Here is a 21,507-nt window from a genome sequence, read left to right on the forward strand (position 1 = left end):
TGTGTGAAAAACAAAAGTTAACTAACGGAGAGTTTTTATCGGGATTGAGAGCTTCGCCCTTCTCTTTCAAGCAAGGGGGAGTGTCACGTGCCCTTTCCTCCAAAAACACAACTCTCTTAACTAAAAATAAAGTAAAGGCAAAGAGAGAATAAGCAAAGTGCTAGATTTTTATAGATTTGAATAAGTAGAAAATAACTAAGTACAAATGGAAACAAAACAAAGCTCAATAAAAGAATGTAAAGTGCTCGGGATTTAAAAACGAAAAGCAACTAATGAAAGCAACTCAAAAGTACTTAGAAAGCAACAAAGAAGCACTAAAAATGATCAAGAGAAGGAAGCAAGGCTTGATGAATTTGGTGGAGAAGAAGCACAAAAAATAGCAAAGAAGGAACCTCCCCAGCCGGTGCTGCGTCAAGGTGTCGGAGGAGCTGTCGAAAAACGAGAGAAGGGGGGCGGCGGGGTTGGAAAATGAAGAAGAAATTGGGGGGGGGGGGGGGCTAGGGTAGAAGAAAGATGAAGAAGAAAGAAAAAGGGCTTGGGCTAGGGTTTTATTTTTTTCTTTTTGTTTTGTTTTAAAACCAAATTATCTCAATGGAAGCCCAACAAATCCATGCCCAAGAGAAAAGGAGTCCATTACTCTTAAAACAAGACCCAACATACGGAGTCCGGTAATTATCAATTTAAATTTGAGTTTAGAGCCCGATAATAAAGATAAATTCAATTAACAATCAATTTAAAAATAAATGAAAAATCTGCTGATTTGAGACTAACTAACCTGAGGGACTCGGGGCGTTACAGGCTAGGTTCCACTAAGTGTTGAGCCAACATGTTGAGACATCATCCACCGCAAGCTCCACCTCTAAGCGTTCCAACTCGCTGTGCATTGGACTGCAGGCCGCTACTAGGGATGCCACACTTGCCGCCTTTCTACTAAGAGCATCGGCCACCACGTTTGCTTTACCCGGGTGGTAACTAATCTCACAATCATAGTCCTTCACCAACTCTAGCCACCGTCTCTGTCTTAAGTTAAGCTCCTTCTGAGTGAAAAGATACTTCAAGCTCTGATGATCCGTGAAGACTTGAATTCTTTCTCCGTAAAGGTAGTGCCTCCATAACTTTAAGGCGAAGACCACTGCTGCTAGCTCTAAGTCATGAGTGGGGTAGTTAAGCTCATGCACCTTCAGCTGTCGAGAAGCATAAGCTATAACCTTCCCATGTTGCATCAAAACACATCCCAAGCCCTTTCGCGAGGCGTCACTATAAACCACCAGACCTACTGTCCCATCGGGGACAGTTAACACCGGTGCAGACACTAAACGCTTCTTTAGTTCTTGAAAAGTCTCCTCACACTCGCTGCTCCAAGTGAAGGTAGCATTTTTACGAGTTAACTGCGTCAACGGTGCCGCTATCCGGGAGAAATTCTGGATGAACTTTCTGTAGTAACCAGCCAAGCTGAGGAAACTACGAATCTCTGTAACTGAACTAGGTCTTGGCCAATTGCTAACAGCCTTTACCTTGGCGGGGTCTACTGCAATACCCTCCCTGGTGACTATGTGACATAGGAAAGCCACTTTGTCCAGCCAGAACTCACACTTTGAAAACTTTGCATACAACTTATTTTCTCGTAGTGTAGTCAAAACCTGTCTGAGATGCTCCTCGTGACACTGCTCAGTCTTGGAGTATATCAGGATGTCATCGATAAACACAATGACAAATGAATCTAAATACTCCCTAAAGACCCGATTCATTAGATCCATAAAAGCTGCCGGAGCATTCGTGAGTCCAAAAGACATCACGATAAACTCATAGTGCCCATACCTTGTTCTGAACGCTGTCTTTGGAATGTCGGCCTTCTTTAGCCTTAACTGGTGGTACCCCGAATGCAAGTCTACCTTCGAGAACACCTTCGCCCCTGAAGCTGATCAAAAAGGTCATCAATGCGTGGTAGGGGATACTTATTCTTAACCGTAACTTTGTTTAGTTCCCTATAATCTATACAAAGTCGCATAGAACCGTCTTTCTTCTTAACAAAGAGCACGGGCGTACCCCAAGGGGACAGTCTTGGGCGGATGAAACCCTTGTCGAGTAATTCTTCCAACTGTAGCTTCAGCTCTTTCAAATCTGCCGGAGCCATTCGATAAGGTGCTTTCGAGATGGGAGCCGTCCCTGGCAGCAACTCTATACAAAACTCCACTTCGCGAGACGGAGGCAAGCCGGGAAGGTCCTCAGGGAACAGGTCAGTGAACTCATTAACCACACGAACCGCCTCAATGCTTGGCACAACCTTCCTTGCATCCACAACGCTAGCCAAATAGGCCCAAGCACCACACTGGAGAAGATGGCTGGCCTTCAATGCCGATACCACTCTTGGGACCCCGGCCTTAACTCCCTTAATGGTAAAGTTTTGTCCGGAGGGCAGGCGAAAACTAACTTCCTTCTTCGAGCAATCAATATTAGCCCGGTTAGTAGCTAACCAATCCAGGCCTAGTATCACATCGAAATCTTGTATATCTAGTTAGATTAACTTTACCTCCAAGGTCTGACCATCGAAAGAGAGCTGGCCTCCTTTCACCACTTGACTAGTGACCAACACAGATCCTGACGGTGTGGATACCGACAACAAAAAGCCTAACGATTCTAGCTCTAGGTCCGCATGTCGAACAAAGGTAGAAGCAATGAAAGAATGACTAGATCCAGAGTCAAATAATGCGTAAGCAGGCATACTAAGCTCTAAGACAGTCCCTGCAAAAGTAACATGCATGCAATAAAGCACAAGCATATATACACAACTCAAGACTCGCAAAGAGGAGGTACCTGTGACCACCGCCTCGGCATGCTCAACATCCCCCCTGGTAAGAGCGAAGACGCGCGCCCTATGGGTCCCACCTTGAGCTGCCGCTGTCGCCGGGATCCACTGGCCTAAAGCTTGGGTATTCGAGCCGGTCATCGAACACTCCCTTGCGAAATGTCCTTCCTTCTGGCACCAGTAACATATTCTTTTTCCCAACCAACATGGCCCAGCATGGCTCTTCTTACAAGAGGGGCACACCGGAGGAACAGTCTGCCTTTGCACATGATGCTGATGTCCTTTTGAGGGTTGATTGGAGGAGAACGATGCAAATTTCCTCTTAACCCCCGAGCTGGAGCCTATCACTTGCATAGACTGAGGCTCCTCGAGACATTTGTCCATAACCAACGCACACCTGACTGCCGCTGCATATGTAGTTGGTTCCTTGAAGAACAAGTAGTCTCTTGATTTCCCTACGCAAACCGTCAATGAACTTGTCAATCTTTCATTGCTCAGTACGAATATATTGCATTCCAAAACAGGACAGCTTAGTGAACTTCCTCTCGTATTGGGCCACAGTTAGGCTCCCTTGAGTGAGACGGAGAAACTCTGCCCGTTTTTCATTCCTGACAGTCACAGGGAAATAGTACTCATAAAGTAGATCCTTAAATCTTGCCCATGTGACGGGTACTGACTGGGCGTTTATGCTGAACGCACGCACTAAGCGTGGTAACAATTATATAGATGCAAGCGCACACCTGTCAGAGTAATATAAAATGGATGGAGTATCCAAGTATCGATCCTCAAGGACTTCTAAACAATTTCCAAACTCTAAAGTTTTAAAGAATAGTGAATGTTGGAATGAGTGATTCTTGTAAAATGGGAAGTGGTCACAAATAATGGTTTGGATTTGAGATTTGGACTTATAATGATAAAACCTAGCCCGAACTACTTCAAGTTAGCCAACAAAGAATCAAGGACATGCTAAGGACAATATGCTTTTTACTTTAGAAACCAACGACTACGCTTCTCACTTGACTTATGTCTAAGCAAGTTCAAAGTCCTAAGACATTCCCTAATATGTCTATTATGAGATATATCTTAGTTTTAGGATGGAAATAGTCGCAACCTCGGGTTAAGGTCCTATGTCTAGGCTACTTAAGCGGAACCCTTATGTCTAAGGCGCTCCTCTCCTCGGTTTAACCACTCAACAATGCAAATAAGCAACCTTTTCAGTATTGACTTGTTAAGACTTACAGTGGCCTTCTCTAAATCCTAACTTTTTGGGAAAACATGTTGAGCAATGAATGGAAAGCAAAAACACTACTTCTTAGCAACCCTTTTTAGACATAAAAGGCTAACTATCCATAACCGAGCTAGAGACGGGAATTTAGGAAGACATATTGAAGAAAATACAGTAAGTAAAACGGTTGAATGTGGAATGCATGTGTGAAAAACACAAGTTAACTAACGGAGAGTTTTTATCGGGACTGAGAGCTTCGCCCTTCTCTTCCAAGCAAGGGAGAGTGTCACGTGCTCTTTTCTCCAAAAACACAACTCTCTTAACTAAAAATAAAGTAAAGGCAAAGGGAAGATAAGCAAAGTGCTAGATTTTTATATATTTGAATAAGTAGAAAATAACTAAGTACAAATGGAAACAAAACAAAGCTCAATAAAAGAATGTAAAGTGCTCGGGATTTAAAAACGAAAAGCAACTAATGAAAGCAACTCAAAAGTACTTAGAAAGCAACAAAGAAACACTAAAAATGATCAAGAGAAGGAAGCAAGGCTTGATGAATTTGGTGGAGAAGTTGCTGGAATTTATAGCTGTGCAGAATTGGTTAGGTAGGTCCTAAAACGATGGTGAATCACCCATTTCCAACTCTTTTGACTGACCAAATCGTGCTCAAACTGATAGTGGAACACTTCTTCTACACGTATGCATCGGTTGGAACCACCAAAACGCATTGGAAGACGCGTTTCATTAAGGGCAAAGTTGGAAGAAAACCTGTTTTTCTGCAGGCTTCCCAGGCGCCTAGCGCCTCCCATGATGCTTTTTCGTCTTTTTGCTTCTTTTGATTAATTTGCACTCCCAAATGGTCCTAAAATGTCATAAATACAATATAAGCCATCCACAAACCATAGTATATGAATTTTTCATGAATTGGAACTCAAACGATCGAGAAAAATCCGAAACAAAGCTGAAACATAGTAAAAACAGCATCTAAAACCTTCTTTTTACGCATGTAAACAAGCGTAATCACACCCCCAAACTTAACTTTTTGCTTGTCCTCAAGCAAAACTTAGCAACTTTAATCAGCTTTCTAACACATGGACAAGGAAAAGCAAAAGCAACCGAGATGTTCAATCATAAATTGTCTCAAGGAAAAGATGTCAAAGCCTACCATTCTATTGCCTTTGTAAACTTAGTCACTATAAACCAAGTTTGAAATGATAAAAACTTTTTCTTTCAAAATCTTTTTTCTCTTTCAAAAACAGAAAACGTTTTCAAATACCCCTAAGGAATCTGCACACTCCCTTCTTATACTAAGACTTTTACATCTGAAAGACCGGCTACTAGCCCCTGAGGTTTCCACAAACTAACATCGGTTTCAACCACAGCTACTCGTAGAAAGACTTTGAAACTAACAGCTAGGTCATAAAACGACGACAATGAGAAACACGAAGTCACTTATCACCATCCTTACTGCTATTTTCAAAGTCAACACCCAACCTAAAACTAAATGGGTGTCTACAGTAGGACTCGGAAATCATAAATACATTTTCTTTAACTCTCATTGTTTCTACCACTCTTTTCTATCTAACACAAGTCTTTTCCCCACTCTTATTTTCTTTGACAAAGACTCTTTTTTACTCTTTTGCAAATTTTTTTTTTTTTTTTTTTTTCAACACTTTCTTTTTGTAATAGCATTTGTTTTTCCAACTGACTCTTTTTCAAAAGAAAATAGCCTGATTTTTCAAATATAAATAACACTTTATCTTTCTGAAACAACGACTCACACAACGACTGTCCCCCCCAAACTTAAGAGAGACAGTGTCCTCACTGGGAAAAGACTTTTGCATTGGATGAAAAAGGCTTAACAGTAAAAAGGACAAGGACTTCCTATATAGGGGCAAAGAAAAAGCTTAAAGTCTGTAAAGATCAAAAAGACATAAAAGAAAATGAGTTTATCACATAAACAAAGGAAATAGCTCAAAGCTCAGTCAGGCATAGAACAGAAAACTCAACAATCTCTTATAATCATCATCGACATGAAATCACATGCACAGCACAGATGCTTCAAAATAGGCATGTGAAAAGCTAAACTAAGGTTAAGTGAAGGCATACTTTAAGTGATCAGAAGATAAACGATACTAATTTATTCATGCTTCAACTGAGCTCGAAACATAATCAATACAAAAAAAACATGCGTAGTAATGCTAGAATATGCAAACTAAGTCATTAACCAAAAGAAGAAAACACAAAAAATAGCAAAGAAGGAACCTCCCCTTCATGAAGTCGGAGGTTGTAGACTAGGATCAGTGTCAGTGCTGGGAGATGGATGACCAAGGATAGCAGCTAGCGCTGGAGGCCATGAAGGTAAAACCGCAAAATCCAATGAAGCCCTTAAGTTGTAGATATGTTGCACGACTTCTCGAACCTGAGAGTTTTCGAAATGCTGGAAAAACAGGGCAGGCGCCAGGCGCCCGCGTGATTTGTATTTTTCGCAAAGGGCAGGCGCCAGGCGCCTACGTAATTCTTTTCAACGTTTTTTTTTCTTTTTTTTTATTTCTTTTTCAACGTTTTCAAAAACATTCTCAATAAGCAAAACTTTTTATAATTAGACAAAAAGAATGTAAGATACAAAAATTTCCTTCATTTACTTTTGTTCTTTCCAAACGGATAAGAAGGAAAAACATTTTTCGCAAACATTTATTGACCTGAAAGTTGAATAGAGGTTTTTCCTCTATCCACTGGTTCTCCAAAATACGGCTTAAGTCTCTGCCCATTTACTTTAAAAACATTTCCTTTAGAGTCAACTAGATCCACTGCCCCATATGGGTAGACTTTAAAAATTTGAAAGGGACCAGACCATCTAGACTTAAGTTTTCCAGGGAAAAGTTTCAACCTAGAGTTGAATAACAGAACCAGATCACCTTCTTGAAGATTGTTCGGCCGAAGACGCCTATCATGCCACTGTTTAGTTTTTTCCTTAAACAACTTAGCATTCTCATAAGAAAAGTGCCTGTGTTCTTCTAATTCCAACAATTGTAACTTCCTCGCTTCACCTGCAGCCAACAAATCAAAATTTAATTTCTTAGTAGCCCAAAATGCTTTATATTCTAGCTCAAGAGGCAAATGACATGCTTTTCCAAAGATTAGCCTATAGGGGGACATGCCGAGGGGAGTCTTAAATGCTGTCCTATATGCCCAAAGTGAATCATCAAGCTTAAAAAACCAATCCCTACGGTTAAGATTTACAGTTTTTTCTAAAATGTTTTTTATCTCCCTATTAGATATTTCGGCTAACCCATTCGACTGAGGATGATATGCTGTTGCAACCCTATGACGCACATTGTATTTAGTCAGCAACTTTTGCATAGACCTATTCACAAAATGAGCCCCCCCATCGCTTATCAGACAACGCGGGGTTCCATAACGCGTAAAAATGTGCTTTTGCAGAAAACGAATGACAACTTTGGAATCATTGGTAGCAGTTGCAATGGCTTCTATCCATTTCGAAACATAATCTACTGCTAACAATATATAAAGCTTACCATTAGAAGATGGAAATGGACCCATAAAATCTATACCCCACACATCAAATATTTCAATCTCCAGGATCGGGGTTTGAGGCATTTCGTGGCGTTTAGATATATTACCTGTCCGTTGGCATTTGTCACAAACCTGGGCAAACTTATGTGCATCTTTGAACAGAGTGGGCCAAAAGAACCCACTTTGCAAAACTTTGGCTGCGGTTTTGTGTCCTGCAAAATGTCCTTCATATGGAGACATATGACAAGCGTCTAATATCGCCTCGTGCTCTTCTTCTGCGACACACCTGCGTAAGATATTGTCAGGTCCTAGCTTATATAAAAAAGGCTCATCCCAACGATAACATCGAACTTCATTTAGAAATTTCTTTACCTGTTGCTTTGTTGAACTCATAAGGAACTATTCGACTTACCAAATAATTTGCTATATCGGCATACCACTGAACTGAATCAACTCGCAAGAGTTGCTCGTCAATAAACTGTTCACGTATAACAGTTCCATCATCACAGAGCGGGGATTCCAATCTAGACAGGTGATCAGCAACTTGGTTTTCAGTACCCTTCCTGTCCCTAACTTCAATATCAAACTCTTGAAGTAACAAAATCCACCGTATCAAACGTGGTTTAGCATCTTTTTAAGCAAATAAATATTTTAAAGCAGAATGGTCAGTAAAAACAATGACTTTTGTGCCTATCAAGTAAGACCTAAACTTATCAAAGGCGAACACAACTGCTAACAGTTCCTTTTCAGTAGTAGTGTAATTGAGTTGTGCACCGGTCAGAGTCTTACTAGCATAATACACAGGATGCAAGATCTTGTTTTTACGTTGTCCTAACATAGCTCCTATTGCATAATCACTGGCATCACACATGAGCTCAAAAGGTAAATCCCAATTAGGTTCGATAATTATAGGAGCTGAACTTAGAGCAACTTTCAACATTTCAAATGATTTTAAACAGTCATCATCAAAAACAAATGGTCTATCATGTTCTAACAATTGACACAAGGGTTTAGAAATTTTAGCAAAGTCTTTTATAAAGCGGCGGTAAAATCCCCCATGCCCTAAAAAACTTCTAATCCCTTTGACATTTGTAGGAGGAGGTAGCTTTGAAATGATGTCTATCTTAGCGTGGTCTACCTCTATTCCTTGCTTGGAAATTTTGTGACCCAAAACAATACCCTCTTGTACCATGAAATGACACTTCTCCCAATTTAGGACTAGGTTTGTTTGTTCACATCTCTCCAATACTCTCTCCAAATTAACTAAACAAGTGTCGAAAGAATTTCCAAAAACAGAAAAGTCATCCATAAAAACTTCTAGAATATTTTCTACCATGTCAGAGAAGATGGCCATCATACACCTCTGAAAAGTCGCGGGTGCATTGCATAGTCCAAAGGGCATTCGCCTAAAAGCGAACGTACCATACGGACACGTAAATGTTGTCTTCTCTTGGTCTTCTGGAGCAATAGTAATTTGATTATAACCGGAATATCCATCTAAAAAACAATAGAAATCCTTACCTGCCAGACGGTCGAGCATCTGGTCAATAAACGGGAGAGGAAAATGGTCTTTCTTTGTTACCTTGTTGAGTTTGCGATAATCAATGCAAACTCTCCACCCGATCACAGTTCGGGTTGAGATGAGCTCATTCTCCTCGTTGGCCACCACGATTATACCCCCTTTCTTTGGTACACACTGTACTGGGCTTACCCAGCTGCTGTCGGATATTGGGTATATAACACCGGCGTCAAGCCATTTAAGAATTTCTTTCCTTACAACCTCTTTCATCTTCGGGTTCAACCGCCTTTGACTCTCAATAGAGTTCTTAGCATCTTCTTCCAATAGAATTTTGTGCATGCAAAAGGCTGGGCTTATCCCTCGGATATCTGCTATCGTCCATCCAATGGCCTTTTTGTGCTTCTCCAAAATCTGCAATAAAGAATATTCATTAGTAGGTGATAAATTGGAAGCTATAATAATTGGTAAAGTGTCGTTATCCCCTAGATACGCATATTTCAAATGCGACGGCAATGGCTTCTGCTCCAACGTGGGTGGTTCCACTATGGACGGAAGTAACGACTTGCATTCTTCTTTTTGTATTTTTTCAATAGGATTAGCCACATCTTCTGGTCCTTCTGCTATCTTATCAAGCTCTTCTTCAATCTCTGTAACTAACGAGTCATAAAACTCATCAAACATAATAGGATTCAAGCTATTTATAGCAGAGCACTCTTCAAAGTCTCCTGGTAATTTCATGGCGTCTAGAACGTTAAATTTAACTTCTTCATTATTTACCCTCATTGTAATTTCTCCCTTCCTTACATTAAAAACTGTATCCCCAGTGGCTAGAAATGGTCTTCCCAAAATAATGGGAACGTCTAAGTCCGCCTCGCAATCTAGAATGATAAAGTCCGCAGGGAAAATGAATTTGTCCACCTGCACTAAAACATCTTCTATCTTTCCCTCAGGTCTTATGATAGATCTATCTGCTAGTTGGAGGGTAACCGTAGTAGGTCTAGCTTCTCCTATGCCTAAAGATTTGAAAACTGATAATGGCATAAGATTAATGCTAGCGCCTAGATCACATAATGCCCTACCTAAGTTTTTTCCTCCTATGGAACATGGAATGGTAAAACTGCCAGGATCATTACATTTCATGGGTAGCGGGCTGCCTACAGCTTCACTACTACATTTTGTCATGGCTACCAGTTCATGCTCTCCTATTTTTTTCTTCCTAGAAACTATATCTTTCAAAAACTTAGCATAAGTTGGCATCTGTTCTAGAGCATCTACTAATGGTATATTTATATGCAGTTGTTTTAAAATATCTAAAAATTTTCTAAACTGGGAATCATTATTTTTCTTAACTAATCTTTGTGGAAACGGGGGAGTAGGGGTAAAAGAAGGCTGTACCTGTGGAGGAACACTCGGAGTGTCCTCATTACCTTTTCTAATATTCTCTTTTTCTGGTGTTGTTGGATTTTCTGGTATCTTTACAATTGGTTCAGTGGACGGAATCTGTACATCTGTTGTTGGCATTGTTGGTCCATCATATGCCAGTCCACTCCTGAGGGTGACAGCTTTGCACTGTTCTTTCCCTCCTCGTCTTGGTAATTCAGTATGGCCTGGAAAAGAACCTTGTGGTCTATTCTTCAATTCATTGGCGAGCTGTCCCAATTGGGTCTCGAAATTCCTCATTGATGCCGCTTGGGATTGTATCACTGCGTCGGTTCGGGCCATGTACTCCTTCATCATATTCTCAAGATTTGAGTTGTTATTTTGAACTGGTGGAGTCTGTGTTCTCTGATTGTACTGCTGTTGCGGTGGTGGGATGTATTGCTGTGTAGGTGGAACATAGGGCTGCTTGTTCTGTTGGCTCTGCCCTTGATTAAAACCGCTCGAACCTCCTTGTCCTCCCCATGAGAAATTAGGGTGGTGCCTCCAACCTGGGTTGTAGGTGTTCGAATATGGGTTAAAGTTCCTATTGTTCCCATGTCCTACATAAAAAACGGAAGCATGGTTATGTGGACAATTATTATAAATATGGTTTTCGTTGCAAAATGAACAAATGAGATCGTTGACTTGGCAAACAGGGGCAGGAGTGCAATAATCTGACTGCACAGGTTGTATCGGCGTGGCTAATGGATTTTTTATTCCCAATGCCATCTCTTTCAGCCTCTGGTTCATTGTAACCATCTCTTTTTGCATCGAGGTCGCAATGTCCAGAGCCAAAACTCCAGCTGGATCTTGCTTCTTTGGTGCTGCCCTAGATCTTTGCGAACACCATAGTTCGTTGTGTGAAGCTAAGTCATTTAGGATGTCAACTATCTCGTTGAATGTCTTCTTTGTAAAGGCTCCGTTGGCAGCATTGTTTAGCATCATCTTAGTAAGATGATCTAAACCTCTAAAGAAATGTTCTATCTGGATGCATGCCGGCAAGCCATGGTTCGGACATTTCCTGATTAGTTCTTTAAATCTCTCCCACGCCTCGTGAACAGGTTCACGATCATATTGTCTAAAAGAGATGATCTCCTCTCTGATATCAGCGTGGCGAGTAGGTGGAAAGAATTTTGTTAAGAACTTCTCCACTAACGACCCCCATGTGGTGATGGATCCCGGTGGAAATGCATTCAGCCATGCTCTAGCTTGGTCCTTCAAAGAAAATGGAAAAAGTGTTAGTCTCAGAGCATCGTCTGTTATACCAGGTAATCGAAATGCATTTGCAATTTGAATGAATGATTTCAGATGATCATGTGGATCCTCATGTTCCTGCCCTCCAAAATGTCCAATTGTCTGCAACATTTGGAACATCATTGGTTTAAGCTCAAAGTTTGTGTGGGCTGGAATAGGGTTGACTATCCCTGAATCAAAGTTCAGAAAAGCCGTGGCGGCATATTCTCGCATTGCCACGTCTCTGTTGTCCGCCATCTGGATATGGTTGAATTCATCATTTCTTGCATGATCCCTCATATTACCGTTAACAGCAGGTGGATCAACCGGATCACGAGGTGGAATATCTGCCATTGATGTGCTTGTACTCTCTACCTCACTTTCAGGACTGATTTCACCTTCTCTCTCTTTTTGCTTTTCTAGTTGTTTTCGAAGTCTTTGCTCCTTTCGAGTTTTTCGAAGGGTCCGCTCAATCTCAGGGTCAAGGGGTAGAAGAAAAGATCTTGTGCTCATGCACTTTAACTTACCCTTGTGAGATAAACGACCAAAAATATAGAACAAAAACGGTGGATGGAAATTACACCCAACAACAATTCACAAAAATAAAAACTAAAAGAATTTTAAAATAATTTTAAAACTAAAGTCCCCGGCAACGGCGCCAAAAACTTGACTGGGCGTTTATGCTGAACGCACGCACTAAGCGTGGTAACAATTATATAGATGCAAGCGCACACCTGTCAGAGTAATATAAAATGGATGGAGTATCCAAGTATCGATCCTCAAGGACTTCTAAACAATTTCCAAACTCTAAAGTTTTAAAGAATAGTGAATGTTGGAATGAGTGATTCTTGTAAAATGGGAAGTGGTCACAAATAATGGTTTGGATTTGAGATTTGGACTTATAATGATAAAACCTAGCCCGAACTACTTCAAGTTAGCCAACAAAGAATCAAGGACATGCTAAGGACAATATGCTTTTTACTTTAGAAACCAACGACTACGCTTCTCACTTGACTTATGTCTAAGCAAGTTCAAAGTCCTAAGACATTCCCTAATATGTCTATTATGAGATATATCTTAGTTTTAGGATGGAAATAGTCGCAACCTCGGGTTAAGGTCCTATGTCTAGGCTACTTAAGCGGAACCCTTATGTCTAAGGCGCTCCTCTCCTCGGTTTAACCACTCAACAATGCAAATAAGCAACCTTTTCAGTATTGACTTGTTAAGACTTACAGTGGCCTTCTCTAAATCCTAACTTTTTGGGAAAACATGTTGAGCAATGAATGGAAAGCAAAAACACTACTTCTTAGCAACCCTTTTTAGACATAAAAGGCTAACTATCCATAACCGGGCTAGAGACGGGAATTTAGGAAGACATATTGAAGAAAATACAGCAAGTAAAACGGTTGAATGTGGAATGCATGTGTGAAAAACACAAGTTAACTAACGGAGAGTTTTTATCGGGACTGAGAGCTTCGCCCTTCTCTTTCAAGCAAGGGAGAGTGTCACGTGCTCTTTTCTCCAAAAACACAACTCTCTTAACTAAAAATAAAGTAAAGGCAAAGGGAAGATAAGCAAAGTGCTAGATTTTTATATATTTGAATAAGTAGAAAATAACTAAGTACAAATGGAAACAAAACAAAGCTCAATAAAAGAATGTAAAGTGCTCGGGATTTAAAAACGAAAAGCAACTAATGAAAGCAACTCAAAAGTACTTAGAAAGCAACAAAGAAACACTAAAAATGATCAAGAGAAGGAAGCAAGGCTTGATGAATTTGGTGGAGAAGTTGCTGGAATTTATAGCTGTGCAGAATTGGTTAGGTAGGTCCTAAAACGATGGTGAATCACCCATTTCCAACTCTTTTGACTGACCAAATCGTGCTCAAACTGATAGTGGAACACTTCTTCTACACGTATGCATCGGTTGGAACCACCAAAACGCATTGGAAGACGCGTTTCATTAAGGGCAAAGTTGGAAGAAAACCTGTTTTTCTGCAGGCTTCCCAGGCGCCTGGCGCCTCCCATGATGCTTTTTCGTCTTTTTGCTTCTTTTGATTAATTTGCACTCCCAAATGGTCCTAAAATGTCATAAATACAATATAAGCCATCCACAAACCATAGTATATGAATTTTGCATGAATTGGAACTCAAACGATCGAGAAAAATCCGAAACAAAGCTGAAACATAGTAAAAACAGCATCTAAAACCTTCTTTTTACGCATGTAAACAAGCGTAATCAGGTACGTTGGCATGATCCTCCGTTGCCGCCACCGACTCCCACCAATTTACTGCTTCCCCCAGAAGCATAAACACTGCTCTCCGGACCTTGAAATAGTCGGAGCATCCGAGATACACATAAAGGGCTTCCAACTCCCTGACCCATTCCTCGGCCGCAGTAGGCTTATCACTCACCTCGTTGAAAACGGGTGGCCCAAAGCGTTTGAAATCCCTGATAAACTGCACCTCCTCTTGCTGAATTTGTGCACGGCGAGGCTGTTGCACTTGAGCTCCACCAGCTCCATTCGCATTATCCAGCAATACTTGCAATGCCTCAGCTAGTAACACCACCTGAGGATTCACCTGGGGAACTCCCTGAGGTGCTGCCTGAGGAACCGGGGGTGCTACCCCTCTAGGAACTGCCGGGGGAACATTTGGATCCGCTGCTCCCTCACCCCTAGGATTCTGATCCTCGTGGTTGTGAGCTCTCGTGTTCCGCCGAAAAGCCATTGTCTAAAGGAATAGAGAAAAGAGCATCAAGGTCATTAACGCACTAATCGGGGCACAACACAATTGCAAAGTTCAAGCAAAGTCTATATAATGAACCAAGGAAACACGCCGACCTATCTAATATCAGTCAATAATAATATCTCAACCATAAGCAATGTAAGACATTCATGATCAAACAAACAGAACTAGGAAGCGTACCTGGTGATGACGAGGAGACTGACAAGGACCATACACTAACGACCTAGATTATAGGACAGTCTACAGGAACAACTCTGCTCTGATACCAATTGTAACGACCCAGAATTTCCCCCACACTTCTAGGTCACGTTAACTACCCAACTAATTAAACTTAACTCCAAACACGTCATGCCATCTCCCTATGCAACAATTATATAACATCAAGTTCCACTTCTCATCAATTCAACAATAAATCAAATTCATAGAATATCAATCAACAACATTCGTGGACACCTTCACGAGGCAAAATTTTATTCTTCAAACTAGGCAAAACTCAATGAATGGAAGAAAACTAAAATAGGCACCTACCCAGAAATAAATTTAACCACAAGTGGGAACCTCTCAATTATCCAAATACGAACAAACAGTTTATTAACCATAACATAAGGTCTTTACTAATAACTTCAGCTAAGCAAGAGCGACTAGTAGCCTATGGTCCTCGCTCGTCATGTCTCCTCCGTCTCATCACCATGGTCGCCAACGAGTCCTTCACCTGAAACAATAATTGTGTAGGGGGGGTGAGTATATAAAATATACTCCGTAAGTAGCCCTCACCAACAACACATACACATCATGCTCAACTAAATCATGAAACATTCATAATCATGCTTTTCAACACATTATGCATTCAAACATAGACATATTCTATAAAATCCGATGACAACCAGAACCAGGAACACATTAACTACCAACCTCTAGTCCCTCTAACATCTCAAGTATTTCTACGCTTATCACGGCTATCCTAGCCTTAAACAGTTAACTCCTTCGAGTAGAGTCGGCCCCTGACCATTTTTACCTAGAGCCCCGACACTACTGCATCGACCCTCGACCATTTTTACCTGAGGCCCCGATGACTTCACCATCTATTGGCCTTGACCATTTTTACCCAAGGCCCCAATAGCCTTCCTTCTAAAAGACTCCTCGCATCGAACCTCGACCGTTTTTACCCGAGGCCTCGATACTCAATTAATGACGTATCAGCCCCTGATCATTTATACCCGAGGCCCTGACACTCACTCATTCCTTTTCTCCAAGATTCCAACTCTCACCAGAGTCTTACTATATACTTTCTTAAACCATGACCCCTACATCTTTCAACTCACAAATACAATTCGGCATGCTTCCACAACACAAACAACATTCTAATAATGAAATAATAAACCAACGATGCTCTCACAATATAACTTTTCTTAACAACGACTCCACAATGAGTTTCGTCGCAACAAAGCATAACCAAACAAATTTTAAACTGTTGGAGTCCGACACAGTTCACCCAAAACACTTAATATCCAGCATCAATATTCAATAAGCATTACTAAGTATAATAACACACAAGACACGCCGAACAACTCATGCATATTCAAACAACAAACATTTCCACAGCAATACCCAGCAGTTTAGCAAAGCAGAAACCTCACCATTTTACCAACATATATCTAACACTACTCCAAGTATACGGATTAACACAACGAGAGTTATTTAGCACAATGACGTAACAAAATTAATATTAAACGCCACAAAACCAGCACATTAGAGACCATTTAACATACATTAACACACGCACACGCCCCTTGTCTACTAACCCACAACCGCGCCCTTAAGTTTTGCGTCGATCTCACACCTAAGCACTAAAACATAAAAATACAGCAAGTTACGTACACTATTCAGCCTTCGAAATTGATTCTAAAAGGGTTCAAATGACTCGTTACCCCCAAAATCGACTTCGTATAGGTGTAGGTCACCTAGATCTAGCTCGCCAAGGTGTGGGTAGCCTAAATCGGGCTTCAACAACAATGGGTAAGCGACAAACGTTGCTGGAACGAAGGGATCGCCGTGATTATGGGCTATCGGAATCACCGAACTGCCTTGACGTGTGCTGGCCGTGGGTTGCTACCGTATGCCGAAAAATAAAAGCGCTGCCGCTGCTGCTCGAACGCCACCGAGGAGAAGGTCGCGACGCCGCTGGATGGGTGGTTGGGACGTCGCTGCTGCTGTTCGATCCGAAGAAACGCCGCAGCTGCCACTGTTCGATCCGAATGAGCGCCGCCGCCGCTGCTGCCTTATCCGAAGAAGCGTCGCAGCGCCGCCGCTGCTGCTGTTTGATCCGAAGAAGCGCCGCCGCTTGTGGGTTGCTGTTCCACCGTCGTGTCGTCGTCGGCCACCGCTGCACCTCGCCGGAAAACGCACTTGTGGATGCCGAACTTTACAACAAGAAGGAGGGGGTGGTGGGCGGCTAGGGCAAGAATGAAGGAGAAGATGGAGCTTAGGGTTTTCCGTTTCTTTCCTTTTTTTTTTTGTTTTAAAACCAAATTAACCCGATAAAGGCCAACAAGTCCAAGCCCAAGAGAAAAGAAGTCCATCCCCTATTAAAACAAGACCCACCACACGGAGTCTGGTAAATATTAATTTAATTGGAGTTTAGAGCCCGATAAATATGTATATATTTAATTAAGAATTAATTTAAAAATTAAATGAAAAAGATCTCCTGATTCGATACTAACTAACCTGAAGGACTCGGGGCGTTACATAGTCATCACAAGAACCAGGCTGAGTTATGAGGGACCCTCACTTCCAGCTGAAGTAGACGATGTAACTACACCTGTTCCCTCATCCACTCCACCACAAGAAGAGAAGGAAGAACCAGTAAGTTCAAATGAGAAAGGCAAAGGTAAGCAAGTATTGCCCAGCATTACTCCACAGGTAGGTAATATTAAGATTCATCCACCTTTCCTCCACAGGTTAGTTAAAAAGAATAAGGATGGTCATTTTAAGTAGTTCTTTGAGATTCTAAAACATTTGCATATAAATATACCTTTCATAGATGCTTTCAAACAAATGCCTAACTACACAAAGTTTTTAAAAGACATCATATCTAGGCATACGAAACTAGGTGAGCATGAGACAGTAGCCTTAACAAAGTGTAGTAGTGATGCTCTAGGGAATTCATTGCTTGTTAAATGTAATGACCTAGGTAGTTTTACTATCCCTTGCTCAATAGGTGGTAAGAACTTAGGCAGAGTATTATGTGACTTAGGAGCAAGCATTAATCTTATGCCTATTTACGTCTTTAAAGAGTTAGATATAGGAGAAGCTTGTCCCACTACTGTCACTTTGCAATTAGCTCATAGGTCCATTAAGAAACCGGAAAGAAAAATAGAAAATGTGCTTGTTAAAGTCGATAAGTTTATTTTTCCCGCCAATTTCATAATTTTGGATTGTGAAGTAGATCTTGAGGTGCCGATCATTCTTGGAAGGCCACTTTTAGCAATTGGAGATACGATATTAAATGTTAGGAAAGGAGAGATCACGATGAAGGTCAATTATGAGCAGACCTTCAATGTCCTTGATACGATGCATCTCCCGGATGAAGTCGAGGAGTGCTCTACAATAGGGGCAATCTTGGATGAACTCCAGCAAATGATGGTGGAAGACTTAGAAGCAGATTTGGAGGCCGCAGAAAAAGAAGCGAAAATTGCATCTTGATAGCACACTTTGTGAGCTACATTTCATGAGATTTATATTGAAATTATTTTTTATTTTTCGTTTCTTCGTGAAAAATTTAAGCACATAAGATATATTTTTCAGGAATAAAGTATCGGGAGGAAACTAGACTTATTTGCATCAAAATGAGAGAGAAATCGGAATCAAAGTGACCAAGATGGAATAACAACAAAATTTGAAGCCAAAAACCCGAGAAGATAGCGCCACGGCGCTGGCCTAGAGCGCTGTGGCGCTCTAAAGTTGAAATTTCACGTTTTGTGAATAGTGTAGTGCCATGGCCCTATGTGTAGCACCATGCTGCTGCCACGCCAACTTTTTATAAAAATACGGTTGTGCAGTCGCCGAGATCAGGGAGTTTGGAAGAGGTTTTTTGGCAGTTTGCCTTTTTGGCCAATTTGAAGGGCAAAGACCATTGGAGAGCTTGGAAAAGTGATTTTCAAGGCTCCGGATCGTGGAGGTCGCTTCGGGAACGGACGATTGACATGCCGAACATAGTTTCTTTTCCTTTCCCTAGAATTTTCTAGTTTTGTTATGGACTTCTCATTGTGATCTCACTGTTTCCATTGAATATGAGAAGCTAAACCTCTTATCTTAGGGATTGATGTAGCCATTAAACTTTATGCATTAATTGTTTAGTTTTCTTGGTTGAATGTTTATGAATGTTATATTTATGCTTCTATATGCTTAATGCCTTGAATCTAGTAGCCATAGATTGATTGATTTTAGACATGAAATCTTATGCTCAGGAGAGGTGGTTTTGAGTTAGAACTGGGATGCATAACTAAAGGGGTTTTAAGATCGGGAGATTTAGAAGTCCTTTAGAAGTCGTTAGAAGACTTGATCAATAAAGCCTTTACTTGTTATATAGAAACTAGATAGGGATATTGGTTTCATAATTGGTAAGGATAATTAGCTTACGCTCGGGAGAGGCAGTTGAAATTTGAGAGTTCTTGGCCTATAGAATTAATAATTCGTTCAATCTTGAGTAATTCAGTAGTTGGTTCATAGATTCAATAGGTGAAACCAATTCCATAGGACCTTTCTCCGTATTGTTTTTATCTTTGTTATTGCATGTTTATTTCCTTTGATTATATTCTCCCATTTGATTTTGATTCTCTAAATAAAATTGAGCGATTTAGAAATCCAATCTAGAGGACGATATCGGTATTGACTTACCACTTTATTAAGACTTGACCCGTACACTTGCCGTAAGCAATTTCTGCTACACGCATGGTGTAATTTTGCCACAATTTGAGCGTTTTGATTTTTTGCAGCCAACTATAGCGAATTTGAAAGCCATGCAACCTTCCATTATTGAACCTCCATAATTGGAGAAGAAGCCCTTACCTTCTCATTTAAAATATGCATATTTGGGTTTAAATGATACTTTGTCGTTTATCATTTCTTCTTACTAAACTAATGAACTTGAATCTTTGTTTTTTCAGGTATTGACTAAGTACAAAAGGGCTATTGAATGGACCATAGCGGACATAAGAGGAATTAATCCTACTTTTTGGATGCATAGAATCATCGTAGAAGAAGAAGCCACCAATTCTATCGAGTGCCAAAGGAGGATCAACCCCAAAATGAAAGAGGTGGTCAAGAAGGAGATCATAAAATGGTTAGACACTGGGGTGATCTACCCCATTTCTGATAGCAACTGGGTTAGCCCGGTTCAATGCGTTCCCAAGAAAAATGGTATGACAATGATTACCAATGATAACAATGAGTTGATCCCGACGAGGATGGTAACTGGTTGGAGAGTGTGTATGGACTATCATCGCCTAAACAAGGTAACTCGAAAAGACCATTTTCCATTACCCTTTATTGACCAAATGCTTGATCGTCTTGCAGGAAATGAGTGCTATTGTTTCCTAGACGGGTATTCTGGTTACAACCAGATTACAATAGCTCTGGAGGACCAAGAAAATACCACTTTCACATGTCCCTACCAGACATTTGCGTTCCGGAGGATGCCGTTTGGTCTTTGTAATGCTCTCGCCACCTTCCAAAGATGCATGACTGCTATTTTCTCTGATATGCTAGAAAAAACGGTAGTGATATTAATGGATGACTTTTCTGTGTTTGATGAATCTTTTGAATTTGTTTACAAAATCTAGAGGATATTTTAAAAAGATGTGAAGAGACTAACCTTGTGCTTAATTGGGAGAAGTTCTATTTTATGGTACGTGAAGGAATAGTCTTGGGTCACAATATTTCAGGAAGAGGAATTGAGGTCGATAGGGTCAAGATAAACTTGATTGCCAAACTACCTCCTCCCACTATTGTAAATGGTGTTAGAAGTTTCTTAGGACACGCGAGTTTCCATTGCCGTTTTATAAAAGATTGTGGGAAAATGTCTAAACCCTTGTGTAAGTTGTTGGAAGTGGATCGACCCTTTGTTTTTGTTGAACGTTGTTTGAAAGCTTTTGAGACACTTAAAAATGCACTTAGCTCAGCAGCTATCATAATTGAACAAAATTGAAACTTGCCATTTGAAATAATGTGTAATGCAAGTGATTTTGTTGTAGGTGCGATGTTGAGTCAACAGAAAGGTAAAGTTCTTCATCCTGTTTATTATGCAAGTAAAACCTGGAATAGTAGTCAGTTAAACTATACTGTCATTGAGAAAGAACTTTTGGCTGTTGTTTCGCATTCGACAAGTTTCGTTCATATTTGATTGGCACTAAAGTGATAGTTTTTACGGATCACTCTACATTAAAATACTTGTTTGCTAAAAAAGAAGCTAAACGTAGGTTGATTAGATAGATCTTGTTGCTATAAGAGTTTGACTTACAGATAGAAGATAGGAAAGGAATAGAAAACCAAGTAGCGGATCATCTATTTAGGCTAGAATCTTCTTTGCAACATGACAGTTGTGATATTAAGGAGCATTTTGTCGATGAACATCTGTTAGCTATTTCTGAAGTCCGTTGGTATGCTGATTATGCAAACTATCTGGTTAGCAATATAATTCCTAATTACTTGAGTAAGCACCAGATAAAGAAGTTCTTTCATGATGTTAGGTTTTATAGATAGTGTAACGCCCCAGGAATTTCACCATTTCCAAACAGGGACCGTTACTAAGACTACCTAAAATTTTCACATAAACCAGAGAATTTTCTTCACAACAATACTAAGCAATAAAGCTACCACACTTCTCCTGCGCCACTCTGATTTTTAACACTCACGAGAGCTTGAACAATTAGAACAACAACACTAAAGGTTTAAGAGAAACTCACATCCTATACAGATAAACCATTTAATGCCGACTTCACATTAACCAAACCCTTCAAGGAAACCTTT

At 40.5% G+C, this 21,507-nt stretch overlaps 1 protein-coding gene and 1 non-coding gene across 2 annotated transcripts; one reads left to right on the top strand and one right to left on the bottom strand.

The window, feature by feature from the left end:
- Window positions 1-809: 809 nt before the first annotated feature.
- On the bottom strand, window positions 810-14,463 carry LOC148212943 (uncharacterized). The gene is made up of 6 exons (XM_088120440.1): window positions 13,955-14,463; window positions 3,329-3,414; window positions 2,815-3,261; window positions 2,531-2,742; window positions 2,047-2,437; window positions 810-1,918 (listed from the first exon to the last, which is right to left on the bottom strand). The coding sequence occupies exons 1-6, from the start codon at window positions 14,461-14,463 to the stop codon at window positions 810-812; spliced, it is 2,754 nt and encodes a 917-aa protein (XP_087976566.1).
- Window positions 11,504-11,610, top strand: LOC148212944 (small nucleolar RNA R71). The gene has a single exon (XR_015789557.1). It is a non-coding gene; the product is annotated as a small nucleolar RNA R71 (small nucleolar RNA).
- Window positions 14,464-21,507: the final 7,044 nt, after the last annotated feature.

This window comes from Momordica charantia, assembly GCF_013281855.1.
Source record: "Momordica charantia cultivar OHB3-1 chromosome 2 unlocalized genomic scaffold, Mcharantia_2.0 BLBB01000002.1, whole genome shotgun sequence".
Taxonomy (NCBI): Eukaryota; Viridiplantae; Streptophyta; class Magnoliopsida; order Cucurbitales; family Cucurbitaceae; genus Momordica; species Momordica charantia.

Coding starts and splice junctions, on each gene's coding strand:
- LOC148212943 (XM_088120440.1), bottom strand. CDS start 14,463: ATGGCTTTTCGGCGGAACACGAGAGCTCACAACCACGAGGATCAGAAT. Junction 3,415..13,954: donor GATTACGCTTGTTTACATGC/GTAAAAAGAAGG, acceptor TGTGACTGTCAG/GAATGAAAAACGGGCAGAGT. Junction 1,919..2,046: donor CCCAAGACTGTCCCCTTGGG/GTACGCCCGTGC, acceptor CTTTTTGATCAG/CTTCAGGGGCGAAGGTGTTC.